This window comes from Lutra lutra, chromosome 10 (assembly GCF_902655055.1).
Source record: "Lutra lutra chromosome 10, mLutLut1.2, whole genome shotgun sequence".
Lineage (NCBI taxonomy): Eukaryota > Metazoa > Chordata > Mammalia > Carnivora > Mustelidae > Lutra > Lutra lutra.
In genome coordinates this window covers 41,667,600-41,681,844 of record NC_062287.1, presented here as the reverse complement: position 1 = coordinate 41,681,844, position 14,245 = coordinate 41,667,600, and the positions used below count along the sequence as shown (strand labels likewise).

General features: G+C 38.2%; 1 protein-coding gene across 1 annotated transcript; it reads left to right on the top strand.

The window, feature by feature from the left end:
• The first annotated feature begins 243 nt into the window (after positions 1-243).
• Positions 244-12,222, top strand: TRIM77 (tripartite motif containing 77). Its single transcript, XM_047693490.1, has 7 exons — positions 244-259; positions 4,756-5,036; positions 5,701-5,787; positions 5,888-5,953; positions 6,018-6,083; positions 8,523-9,115; positions 10,218-12,222. The coding sequence occupies exons 1-7, from the start codon at positions 244-246 to the stop codon at positions 10,417-10,419; spliced, it is 1,311 nt and encodes a 436-aa protein (XP_047549446.1). The 3' UTR covers positions 10,420-12,222.
• The last annotated feature ends 2,023 nt before the right edge of the window (positions 12,223-14,245 follow it).

The window sequence follows — 14,245 nt, the reverse complement described above, 5'->3', positions numbered from 1 at the left end:
TGCTCTAACACACTTCAAAATGGTTACTTACTTTTCCCCTCCCCCTGCCAAAGCAGCTGCAGTTTTTTCCCCTCAATATTCACAGTAAGGACCTGATAAAGTTTCTCTAGGTAAAACTCACAAAAGTGTGGGTCCTTCCTATGTGTGCATTCCCCTAGAGTTTTTAAGCCCTCAGCCTTATGTACCCTGAGCCTCTAGCCATATATCAACTGCAGTATAGGTTTTCCTAACCAGCACTGTCCCATGGACAGTTCTGCAGGTGAGTTTCTGCTCTGGTAAACTGAGACTCTCTGTATCTGCCTATGTGACTCTCTCCAATTGGGAGCAGCAGCCATTTGACCTGTGACCTCATGTCTCTAATGGATCTAGAGTTGTTGATTTTTCAGTTTTTTAGCTTTTTACTTGTTGGGACATAGTGTGATTTCTGAGCTTCTCACATGTTACACCAGAAACTGGAAGTCTAGACCTGTACTTTTCAAGTTTATTTTATTTCTTCAAGTGACTCACTCATTTTTTATACCTCTACTTTAATTTTTTTTTAGTGTCTGCCGTAGAGTTTAAAATATAAGCATACCTCATTTTATTGCACAGTACAGATACTGAGATTTTTACAAATGAAAGTTTGTGTCAGCCTTTCATCCAGCAAGTCTATCAGCACCATTTTTCCTATAGCATCTGCTCACTTCATGTCCATGTGTCACATTTTAGTCATTCTCACAATGTTTCTAACTTTATCATTATTATATTTGTTATGGTGATCTGTAATCAGGATTATGACCAGCTGAAAGCTTAGATGATGGTTAACATTTTTCAGCAATAAAGTAATATTTGATTGAAGTATATACTTTTTTAAGACATAAGGCTTTTGCACACTTGGTAGAATGTAAATCTAACTTTTATATGTGTGGGGGAATGAAAGAATTCATTTGACTCACTTGTCCACCTTCAGTAATACTATACTCTTATAGTAATACTATGCTCTAAAGAGTAATACTCTTTACATGCGATGTCAAAACTTGATCATAGTCCTAATTCTTCTTGACTTTGTCTTGCATCATTGTCATCATTTCACTTTTACATATGTCATAAACACATAGTACATTGTGACTATCTTTGCTTTAAATAGTTATTATTAAAGAAAATATTGTAATACCTTACATTTTATCTAATCTAATTTCTAGTGCCCTCCATTTCTTTATAAAGAGTCAAGTTTCCTCTCAGCATGACATTCTTTTCTCTGAAGAAATTTGTACAACTTTGTACATGTACTTTTTGTACATTTGATTGGCTAATATCGATTCCCTTAATTTTTCTTTCTTTGAAAAATTAAAAAATCTCCTACTTTTGAAGGATATTTTCAGTGGATATAGAATTGTGGGTTGACTGTTATTTTCTTTCAATGCTTTAAAAACATTGTCTTCTTAGTTGCATAGATTCTGATAGGCTTGTTGGTATAATTCTTACCTTTACTCCTTGGTATATAATCTTCATCCATCCATTGTTGTGGCTGCCTTCAAGACTTTCTCCTTGTTACTGTTTTCATTCAGTTTGAATGTGACTTGCTAAGGTGTTGGAGGTTTTGTTGGTTCACTTGTTTGTTTTATATATTTTTTTCTGTTTGATATTTTCTGAACATCAAGAATCTTTTTTTAAATATTTATCACTAATTTTAGAAAATTAGAAAAGTATTTTTTCAGGGGTGCCTTGGTGACTCAATGGTTTAAGACTCTGCCTTTGCTCAGGTCATGGTCTCAGGGTCCTGGGATCGAGCTCTACATCAGACTTTCTGCTCAGCAGGGAGCCTGCTTTTCCCTCTCTCTCTGCCTGCTGCTCTGCCTACTTGTGATCTCTGTCAAATAAATTTTTAAAAATCTTTAAAAAAAGGTATTTCTTAAGTTGTTTCTTTCTGCCCTGTTCTCTTTGTTTTCTTGCTTATGTGTAACCTAATTACACATAAGGTAAATCATTTAATGTTGCTTTATTGCTCTTTGATGCTCTATTCTGTTTTTATTTTCCACTCTTTGTTTTTCCTTTGTGTTTGGATTGTGTGTTTTGTATTTGGATTGTGTGTTTTGTATTGACCTATTTTTGTGGTCATTGACTTTCCTTGGCTGTATCACATGTACTTTGAAGCCCAACAATGACATTTTCTATAGATTTTGTTTCTAGCTTATCCAAGTCTATCCTACAGTTTTCATCTGTCCTGAAATTACCTGTGTATCTTGCATGTTGTTGACATTTTTCATCAAAGCCTTTAATATACTAATTATGAGTTATTCTGAAGTCCTTGTTTAAAAGCTCAAACATGGGGCGCCTGGGTGGCTCAGTGGGTTAAGCCGCTGCCTTCGGCTCAGGTCATGATCTCAGAGTCCTGGGATCGAGCCCCGCATTGGGCTCTCTGCTCAGCGGGGAGCCTGCTTCCTCCTCTCTCTCTCTGCCTGCCTCTCTGCCTGCTTGTGATCTCTCTCTGTCAAATAAATAAATAAAATCTTTAAAAAAAATAAATAAATAAAAAATAAAAGCTCAAACATCTGTTTTGTATCTAAGTCTGGCTGTGAGGAGTACTTTGTCATAGGTTGATTTTTTTAATGCCTTTTGACATGTCTTATGTTTTGTTGAATACCTAGCATTATATATGACAATAGGTACTGTATTATGACAATAGATGCACACACTTTCTTCTGCTAGACCTTTACTATGGGGATTTGTGTTAAGCTAGTCAGGACTTGACATGAGTTTGAAGTTTGTTATTGCTCTGGTTACCAAAGTTAGAGTATGTTAATGTTATGTGTTCCAGAGACTTCCAATGCCTCTGGTAGGGGTTTTCTCCACCTCTCACAGTTAGCAAATTGGGGCTGATAACTTTTGTTGTAAATTCTTTTTTGTGCTGTTCACTGTGGGGTATTTAAAGACAACTCTGGCCTCTACCCACTAGATGCTAGTAATATCCTCAAACTATGACAACCAAAATTGTCTCTAAAGAGTACCAAATTTCCCTGGTTGATTCGGGGTAGGTCTCAGTTGAGAGGCACTACTCTGTTTTACTTCTTGGTTTGGCTCCAGGTCCTCTCTTTGTGCTGCTTCTTAGAAAACTCTAACTCTTTCATCTCTCTACCTGTATTGCTCTCTACATCGATAATCCTAAGGACCTTTGCATGCTTATTTTCACTTGCATTTGGTTTTTAGTGGCTAATTAAAACTAGTTTATCTTCATACCAATTTATATGGCCTCTAATAAAATCTCCTCCAGATAAACATGCAGAGAGCCTGTTTTCCTCCACGCTTGTGCCTGCCACTATGCATAATCTTAGTTGTTTGATTTGCTTCCTCAATTTTCTAATGGTTTGAACACAAATCATTAATGTTTAGTTTGTCTAGCATTTTTCTTGCAGTAGGAGGGCAGCAACAATTTTTCCAGCTTTCCACATTTTGGAACTCAAATGGGAAGACCCCATTATCTTTATAATGTCCCCCAGTTGTCCTATTGGCTATTATTTTTTTCAATCTGGGAGTGGGTCAAGGATGGCCTATTCTAGTGAATTTTCTTATTTTACTCACCTTTCATGTATAATCATTTCAAACCATTTTCTCCTAAGAAATTAAGATTATTTGAATAGCCCTGGATTATTGTTTTACATAATGTCTCCTAAATGTATTTGTCTAGCATTCCTCCATGGTTACTTACAGATTAAATGTTTCTGGGAGGGATGCTACAGATGTGCCTTTGTGTCCTTAAGTGGTCTACACCTATGAATGTATGAGATCCATGGCCACAGTTTGGTTACTTGGTTAATGTGTCAGCTAAATATTTGCCTTATAAAGGTACTTTTTTCTTCTTTGCATTTAGGAACTAATATGTGGGGTATAACTTTATTTGTTATATGAATACTCTCTTCCCAAAGGTTTTTATCTTAGTTATTTTAGAATCTATTGATGATTCTTGTTGATTTAGTTAATGTTACAGTGTATCTAAAGTGGCTGTTTTCTACCTCTCCTTTAGGTCTCTCCAGCAAAGATAAGTAGTGTTTAATGACATTTCTGCAAATCCAGAAAGTTTTTTCCCATCCCTTTTGTTAGCTCCAGGCTATTGGCTGTTATCCTTAGGCTTTGATACCATAAAATGGCTATGCAAATGGGCATTGTATCCAAATAATGTCTGGAAACAAAAACAGAACAAAACAGGTCTGTCTCCCATGTTTCTTCTAGAGCAAGAAATATTTTTATAGACTCTCCTAGGAGTCTTTCTTTTTAATCCACTGGTCAGAATTGGAGCACATGCCTTGTGCTAACCAATCAGAAAGAGGAAAATAAAGGAAAAGTATGATGATTTTTGGACCAAATATGGCCCCCTGCTTATGGCTAGGGATGAGCCAGAACCTCTGATGTATTTATGTCTGTAAAGGAGACAACATGGTTGACAAATCCCGAATCTCTAATGGGAACTGAGAAGCAGGTCTACATGGTATGGCTGGAAAACAAGCATGCCGGCTGTCGGTCTGGAGGACTCCCCTTCTGCCTTACCAACTTATCCCCAGCACTACCTATGCTGCTATTGTGCATGTGTGTATTAGTGAGAGAAGGCTTGACTCAATTCAGTTTCCTTTTCCTTTTATTTCCTCAGAAACATGAATTCTACTTTTGTGCAGCATGTCCCCAGGGAGCTTATCTGCTACATCTGCAAGGACTATTTCACAGACCCTTTCACCCTTAGCGGTGGGCACAACTTTTGTACTCCTTGTCTCTGCCTCCTGTGAGAGGACGCTCAGCATCCTACTCACTGCTCTGTGTGCAGGACAGTATCTCCACGAATAGACTTCAAAGGCATTATTTTCGCTGTGAAACAAGTTCGTGCTTCCAAAGAATCCATTGCCTGCCAGTTACCGAACTCTGCCAAGCAAGTCTATAGGATACACCTAGTATTAAAGGACCTCTTCTGTTCAACTGAAAAGAGCCCGCTGTGTTTGCACTGCTCCAATTCCCAAAGGCATGCCACTCACAGACACTCACCAATGTCACAAGCTGCTGAGCAGTGCAGGGTAAGTACCGTCACTGTGAAATGTGGAAGACTCTATGCCTTATCAGGCAATGAGCAATGATTGTTGATCTTTATCTTTCTTCTCTTAGTCCTCAAGCAAACAGAATTGCAAGATACCATGCGCCATGCACTGTTCTGAAAAATTAGGGATACAACACTGAAGAAACTAGACAAACATCTTTGCTCCCCTGAAGTTTAAATTCTGTTGGGTTGAGGCAAATTCTGTTGGCATTTCAGCATAACTAACAGGGTAAGTAATCTCTAGAGACAGTGACAGTCATTGGCTACTTTAGCAATGATGACAGAAAATGTCTTCTAGTGATAGCAGATTTAGAGATAATGTATTGTAATCATACCATAGAAAAAGTGATGGCCATCATTTCAAAATTAAATATGAATCAAGATTCACTTCTGAACATTGTCCATATTACATATAATGTAAGTAGTAGATTCCTCAGATTATGGATTGCATTTTCTAAATTCAGGAACTCTATTTTTGGTCAGTCTCCCAGATTTGACTATTAGTGTTCCCAGGGAAAATCATTGACATATCTGCTTTCTTTACTTTTTTATTTTTCTCATGTCAATCCCCTTATCAATTTTTGAGGTATCTGAAAAGTGCTATTTCTGTTTTTCTAGTGCTTAAATTTGCAGTTCTTTTACAGGAGAAACTTCTGATACAAATGAAGTCTATTTGGAAAAGCAGACAGAAAAATCTAAACAAAGAGTACAACTTATTTAGAGCATGGAAGGTAAGAGTAGGCCCTGTTTCCCTTGGAACCAGCTTGGGAGAGATACCATGGTAACTGACAGTGGAAGAACTTAAATTAAATCATAATGTTCCTTGAGCAGGTAATCAGGAAAAGAGCTACATATGTTTCTCTACAGGAAACATGGCCTTCAGTACAGGATTTCACAGTGAGCCCATTGTGTAACTAAAAGACTTTTCCTGTTTTTTTCTGGATAAAGCAATATCTACCAGCAATACATCATCAGGGATAAGAAATGCACTATCTCAAGACAGAATGCAATGATCACGGGGATGGAGGTAAATACAGAGTTCTATAAGAACTTAGCAAATTTTGAATGTTAAGAAAAGCTTCTCAACAAGTGAAAATCAATGTGATGTTTGTATGTTAGTAGAATTTGTCATTTCCTGGATATTGATGGCAGAGAGATATGAGGGACAAGAAAAGTAAAGACGAGACAAACCAGACAACCCATGAAATTGTTCGAGATCTGCTTGCTGCTCCAATTGATTAGTACATGGGGCACGAGGCAGACAGTGATGAGCGATGTAGCTAGAAATGTCATTATGCCCAGATCAAGAATACAAATGCCTAGCTAAGGATTTTGGATTGTGTCATTGATGATTCATGAAGAAGAATTGAGAACCTGAATCTGAAGAAGACAAGTAGACCTTTCTTTTCAAAGAACTCAAGCAATATTGAAGGAGACATATGAGAGACCAGTATCAGAGAATAAAAATTCATTGAACAGTTATCTGTGCATGGTACTATGAGAATGCCAAAGAGGAATAAGAACATTATGTTGATCATTTAGGATGGATTTCTTTTATATTTTTTTAAGATTTATTTATTTTAGAGAGCATGTGAGCAGGGATAAGAAGTGGTAAGGAAGGTCAGAGGAAGAGAGAATCTCAAGCAGATTTCACACTGAACACAGAGCCTGAGACAGGGCTTGATCTCTTAATTCTGAGATCATGACCTGAGCAGAAATTAAGAGTCCCACGCTCCCACCCAGGCACCCCTAGGATGGATTTCTAATGAGTCATTCATTCATATGAGGGCTTTTGATGTGTTGCTCACTGTTCTAGGCCAACAAAGAGATACAGGAATGGGCAAAAAGAGAAACAAATCACTGAGCTCAGGAGTTTATAATCAGTAAAAGAACTTGATCCAGAAATTTAGTAAAATTTAGTAAAAGTAAAAGTTGTGATATATGATATTTATGAAGTGCTTGGGTAAAATGAAAGCAGAAAATGAGTATAAGGAGTGTGGGCTTGGGGAATGTATGCTGGCCAAGGTTACACCTGGGCAGAGATCAGAAGGAGCTGGTCAGGGATGGGGGAGCAGGGGGATGAGCACCTCTCTGAGAACACAGCTCTCTGCAGTAGGAGACAGAAGGATTAGTAAAAGAAATGGGCAGGAAATAATTCAAACATGGAAAGAAGGTGAAGTAATATAAGAATGAATCATATTATTTGGATTTAGTAAAAACAGGCTCTTGGCAAGTTGGAATGTGTAGTTCAGGAAAGAGTAGGGAACAGAAGCGAGGAGTCATTGCTTGGATGAATAACCGGAAATTACACCCATGGACACACTGAGTTTGATTCCATTCGGTCAATAAGTTGGCTTTTATGGCAATAAAAGTGTTAGCACAGAAGCTAGCTAAAGCCATTTTAACAAGGATGTTTAATGTTGATACTTCCAAAATAATCTGGTAAATCTGTGTGTGTTTAAAGATGGTGTGAAGAGAAGGGGAGAAAGTGAACTGGAGACAGACCCACAGAACAAGGGGTTCAGAGACACAGAGATGTAGGAGACAGAAGAGAGGCAAGAATGTGTTTGTAGGATTGTAAGCTGATGTCTCTAAGGAGGTGACACAGGGTGGACCAGTCAAGAGGAGGTGGGTATGGTCCTGAGGCAGGCAGGGACAAGCTCTGGTAAAGCACTGAGTTTTGGAAATGAAGGTAATTTAGAAAGATCATGTGCAATGTCCTCTATTTTCCTGAGGAAGTCAATTGTTGCTTTTTTGCTGAGAGCAGATAGTCAGTTTATGAATATGAGCATTCAGGAAAATGAATTATGATTTAAATATTATGAATTATGTAAAACAATAAAAATTGATCTTAAATTTCTATTTTTACATGAAAACATGGATGTTTGAGGGTAAGTCGTTGTAAACACTGGTGCAGGCAAATAAATAAATGTAAAAGAAAGAAAGGAAGGAGGGAAAAAGGTAAGAAAGAAACCAAATGTGTGGTTTCTTAGAAGAAGAAAGACATAAAGCTGTATGTAGTACTTCTATGATGTGAATATATGCTTCAGATCATGATGTGTAGGTTCAAATTCTAGCCCCTAAGGTGATGGTAGTAGGAGTGGGGGCTTTGAGTGGTGATTAGACCACGAGGCCAGAGTCCTCAGGAATGGGACAAATGTCCTTCTGAAAGAGATGCTAGAAATATCCCTTGCCCCATCAGCCATTTGAGGACACTATGAAAAGATAGCTATGTAGGAAGTGGGCTCTCATCAGATACCAAATCTGCCAGCACCAATCCTAGACTTCCTGGCATATAGAATGGTGAGAAATTAATTTCTGTATTTATAGCTACCCAATCTATGGTGCTTTTGTTAAAGCAGCCCGAACAGACTAAGAACACTGTACATAGCCCACAGACTATAGATAATGAAAGAAGAAAAAAACCATCCTTATATATGGCCTAATTAAACCAATGTCATTTCAGGGTTTTGTAAATCTACGGATGATGATGATCAGGGCTGAATATCCTAAGGTAAACCACTATCTCCATGAGGAAAAGCAAAAACATTTAGAGAGCCTGGCAGTGGAAGGCAAGATAGTTTTTAATCAACTCCAGAGAAATGTAGCTAGAATGCGTCACATGGGGAAACCCCTGAGAAAAATGTATGAGGAACTAAAGGAAATTTGCTGCAAAACAGATGTGGACCTGAACCAGGTAAAGGCTAAGGAAAGATGTCAGGGTGTTGAACACCAGACTGCTCAGAAATCATTTATGTTCACTGAGGTCTATACCCTTGGACCTCCATTATTTTCCTGTTTCCAAGGTCCAATTCTGCCCTCTTTCACTTTGGGATGTCGGGCTTTGCTCCTCCAGTATAACCTGGAAGCTCAGGGTCACATTCACCTTATACAAAAAGGAAAACTATGTAGAAAATTCTGTGGAACAGATCCAGAAAAAAAAAAAAAGTCCTTCTTAACTCTTCTACTGAACTTTCAGTTTCTGACAGCAACAGAGCAGCTCGTGAATAGATCATTCGACTCTGTATCTGGACTTGTCAATATGTGGGAATGTGGAATGTATCCATTCTTTCTGCTTTGAAATTGTAGATTTGGAGCCCACATACCCTTGTAAGAACTTTGGGGAAAGCTCTGTGAATCCTGCCATAGATTAGGACAAACACAACCAATTGTTTATTCTAAGAACATCTTCTGTTTTAAATTTTATCATGATCATGATGGTATCAATGTATGCAAATATAGGAAGAGTTTCATCTTTGTAAGGAGGAGGAAAAGAACAAATGATTTCACCCAAGAAAGAAAAGTGGAGATACAGAATTTCCCAGTCCAGTCTCATAGCCTCAGACTAGACTAAGCATATCAAGATATTTTAACTCAAAGCTAAGGCTTCCTCTCTTTCTCTTCACAGGATTTTGGAGACCTCATGAAAAGGTAAGTTTGCCCCTCTGTTCAAGTTGGTTTATGGTGACAGTGGTCAGGCTGTTTCTGCTGAGATGGACACATACCTTTTTGTGGCAAGTTTCTTTCTGCATTTAGAAACAAAAGCAGTCTTCTCTAAACACTTCTAGGTTTTATACTGGCTGCCCTTAGGTAAAAGTGAAGGTTGAGAGGGATGCGGGTTCGGCTGTAAGACTTAATGCAGAAGTTTCCAAAAGATAATTATTTTTCCTGTCTCTAATTTTCAAAATCCCAATTATTTGAGGATTATTCCAGGTCTTCTATGGGAAAGGCAAATAAGCTCAGAGAGGCAGCAGGTGGAAGGATGGTGAGAAGAGGGGACACCGAAAGTCCCCAAGAAAGAGCCTCCTACAGAGCTTAGACTCCATATGTACCAGGCAGCAAGTCAAAATTTTGGCACCTACTGGATTTGGGCAACTAAAAGGGAATGGCTATATGACTCCCCTAGGGAAGCCGAAGGTAAGAAAGAGATACAGTTGTGAGTGAAGTGACATACCTCACTGAGATTGAAATGGGAAGAGCAGGGTGGCTAATTACAAAATACAAGAACAACTGCAGTATCCCTTGATTTGTGGAGTTGAAGTCACACCTTCTGCACCTAATGGAGAGAATTCTGATGGAGCATCTTCAAGGGATTGCTTACGATCCCACTGGATGTGTTAGTAAGCAGCTTTTTTTTCTTTGCAGGAGTCCGTTAATGCAGCCTGCACATTCCCCAGCCTGTGAACCTGCAGCTGAGCTCATGGACCATCACAGGACTGTCCAAAAGGCTTAACAACTTCCGAGGTGGCGAGACCTCACTGTTTCCTCCAGGAGGAGATACACCTGGAGGACCTCCCCTCATTGCTCTATTGGTCTTTTCAGAGAACAGGGAGGCAGGTCAATATGAATACCCTTATAACTAATTATATTTTATTGTTAATTAACAAGTAAAAGCTATCTGAAGTCAGTCAAAGACAATTGAATATAACCATTTTCTTATGACAATTTGCAGTGAGTTTAAAACCATGAAAACATGTGGCATTAAAACTACATATTAATTTAGCTATTTCAATTTGCAGATGTTAACTATGGTTGTATGTAGATGTTCAGATTCTTAGAAGCACCCTTAGTGGTTATTTAAATGTTTATTTAAGAATTTAATTTGAGGAATGTATTTGAAAAATCTCAAGACTTAACAAAGGGGTGAATGTATATTTATAAACAATAGGTACAACCAGAAAACAAATGGAACATATGATTTGTTGTGTGGAGGGACAGATGGTGAGGCTGGCAGACAGGAGAAGCGGGCCTGGGATGGGATAAGTTGGATTCGGGTTCCATGATGTATGAGTTAGAAATTCAGAGAGAAAAACCACTTCTAAAAAAAAAAAGGCAAATATGGGCTTTCAGTTTATTTTACCTTTGCTTGTTTGCATGTTGTGTCCCCATGTTTGAGAAAGGTTTATTTAAGGTCTATTTAAGACTAATAAAAATAATAATACCGTATTTTTAAAGTGATCTGTAATATATTTATTACTGTTATTATATTTACTTTATTTTGCACTAGTTGGTGAATGAGAAGACTTACGCAAGTGGAGGGCCATATTGGTATTTACTTAGCATCGATGTGCAGGCTCCTAAATAAACGTTTAGTGAACTAGTGAAAATAAAGTGAACCTGACATCCTACATGTTTCTGTATTCTCAAAGTTGTCTTTCCTCTAGTTCTATGAAGAGACCTTTATGTGCTCTGTAAATCGGCAAGGAGTCCCTTGCTGATGTCTCTGGATTTCCAGTGACACACACTGTTTAGTCATTTGTGGTAAAATAGTGTTCTGGAGCAGTTAGTATGGACTCTGTCATGAAAGCTAACTGTTCCATGTTCCAGAACTTTATGAGGAATTACTAAATGGTAAGTACCTTGAACTGGCCATAGTGGGGTGGGAGTGTTCTCAGGAAACAAAGCAAACCAGTTTTTGTTTGGTTTTAGAGATGTGCTTGTTTGGCATTCACCAGAAGACGACTGCACTTGTCCCCAGAACTTTTAAACTCTTCTTTGACTTCACTCTTTTCTTCTTACTGAAGTGTGTCTTACATGGGACCATAACATAAGCAGTTACTGTGTGGCTCTGTTTGAAACCTGAGACATCTGCAATGCAGTCCTGACTATGAACACATGCCCCCCAGTTTCACAAGTCCATGGTACACACTCTTGTGGGAGCTCAGACCTTCACCTCCAGCAAACATTACTGGGAGGTAGATGTGGGAAACTCTCGTAACTGGATTACAGGACTTTGCAAGGATTCCTGGATAAATCGCAGTGATATGCTGCTCAACTCTGAGGGTATCTTTCTACTTTTGTGCATCCAAGTGGACAACCTCTGTCACCTCTTCTCTGCCTCCCCACCATTGTGCCACTACATCCAAAGACCCCAGGGCTGAATAGGGGTGTTTCTAGATTATGAATGTAGTACAGTAAGCTTTGTTTACAAAAGCTCCCTTATTTGAAATTTCCTCTCGTGCTCCTTTTCTTGCCCTTTCAGACCTTTCATTTGCTGTGGACCCACATGATCAGGAACAGTTCATAAACCTGCCCAAGGTCTTGGGAATTTTAATAGCTGGGTAGTGTCCTATCCTGGTGACTTCTCGAATGGGGAAAATCACTTATACCTCATGGACTTGAACTTCATCTTACCTTCAGGAGATTTATCTATATTATTTTTTAAAGTGGTGACAATGTGACGGATATACATTTGCCTTTTCTGTTCTATTTAAATAAAAGTAATCTCTCTTATTGTGTGGGATATGTGCACTTTTCATTTGCTATCTGAGCTTCCTAGACGTGGAGGAATGCATGGGTGTGGAAGCTAGCTAAATGGATGAACACAAAGCACAGAGAATTCTCCTTCCAGACAGTTCTTGTCAAAACCCGGTGTCACTTTGGAATTCTCTTCTTCCTCTATTCATCCGGCTAAGTCCCTCCTCCAAGAGTTCTCCCTTTACTGGAGTAGCTTCGGTTCCATTATAACAAGACCTCAAGAACAGCTTATCTCTTCCCTTTGTAAAACTCAACAACTCAACAACAGAATTCAGGTCTTTTCCAGTTTGCCAATCACAAGATGGATAGCCAATCTCAGTGCTCTTCATACCACATTCCAAGAATGAATCACCAGCCTGGCGGCATGAGAGATAACAACAAAATATTTGAATAAATAAATAAAAGAATGTGTAAAAAAATATTAAAAGCAAAGGCTACAGAACCAACAGAAAGTTATGATAAGACACAGTAAGACAGGAAGTGCTGAGAAACATTATTGAATAAAGAAATGAATTATGTTACTGTTCAGATTCATGGGTCAGAAATTCCTTTTAACTGAAAAGAAAAATATCGATTGTATATAATCTGACTCCTCAGTGTTGCTGTAAGTACTCAGTAATGAGCACAGTATTCCAAGAATACAGACAAATTTTACCAGAATGATAGTTACAGACAATAATGCCTTGATGCTTGGATACTGAACTATTTTTAAGGATATTATATAAATAGTCAAAACACACATACACACACAGATTTGGGGGAATGTGTAAACCTCAGTTCTCAACCACACAAAATATCAAATAGCCAACATTCAAATTTCATTTCAAAAAATGCTCCAGACTTAGATCTTAGAAGTTCACAAAGTAATCAGACTTTAAAGTAATTCTCTCCAGGAATCCCTGCTCTCCTTCTCTTCCCAGAGAATCTTCAGTAATGAATATTCTGGCAACTAAATTCACTTCTGTGAAAATGTAGCAACATAGAAGCTACACCTAGATTTTCAGAGTGTTGCCTAGGGAGTCTTTAAAGCAATTTGACAATCCTGATCCCCTCATCTCTTGGAAGGTTCCAAGAGTTGCTACATACTTAACAGTTTTGTGTTGACTTCTGGCACTGGCCAAAATGGAATAAATCCTTGAGTCCAACTCACCCACAGATGACAACTAGAGACATCTAAAGAGACCACCGAAAGTAAGAACTCTGTATGTGAGGACTCCGAGAAGTTAAAAATAGAATGTGAAATGAGACAGGTTAACTCTTGAATAATTACCCATAATGGGACTGAGTTTTGTGGGATTCTTGTTCCTCTTCTCTTTCCTGGCATTGACCGGATGGAAGGAAGACCCAGTTCTCCAAACTGCACAGCAGGCACATACACAAAAGCCCCAACACAAACACCTACTTTCTAGCCAAGGAACCAGGAAGAGAAGCCTCTGCAAACATATAATGTGGGAGAAAATCCTTTCCTTTTTCCTTTTCCCTTATTTATTTGAGAAAAAAAGGTTTGAGTGTTAAGATAATTAGATACCTTAATGAATTATTATTAATTGATTTTCTAGGTAAATAGTGTCTCAAAAATAATGGCAATATTTACAACTTTTACATCTTTAATTCCTTTCTCTTTCCAAATATGTTTGTTTGGAATATCCCGAACAATGTTAAGTCATAGTGATATGCTTGTCTTGCTTCTGTCCTTGAAGCTAGTAGGATTTTTAATGATTATAATTATGCTGATCAATATGCATTTGAAATAAATGATAACCCATTCAAAAAATACCTATTTTTCTTATTGTTCTTTTTAACCCATAATGTCTATTTTTTGTTTTAAAAAGTCACTTCTTGGGACACCTGGGTGGCTCAGTTAAGTGTCTGCCTTTGGCTCAGGTTATGATCCCCAAGATCCTGGGAGCAAGCCCTGCCTCAGTCTCCCTG

Bases quoted from the DNA above. Each gene is read 5' to 3' on its own strand.
- TRIM77 (XM_047693490.1), top strand. The intron at 5,037-5,700 runs GTAAGTACCGTC...GTTCTTTTACAG, and splicing joins AAGCTGCTGAGCAGTGCAGG to GAGAAACTTCTGATACAAAT. The intron at 6,084-8,522 runs GTAAATACAGAG...ATGTCATTTCAG, and splicing joins CAATGATCACGGGGATGGAG to GGTTTTGTAAATCTACGGAT.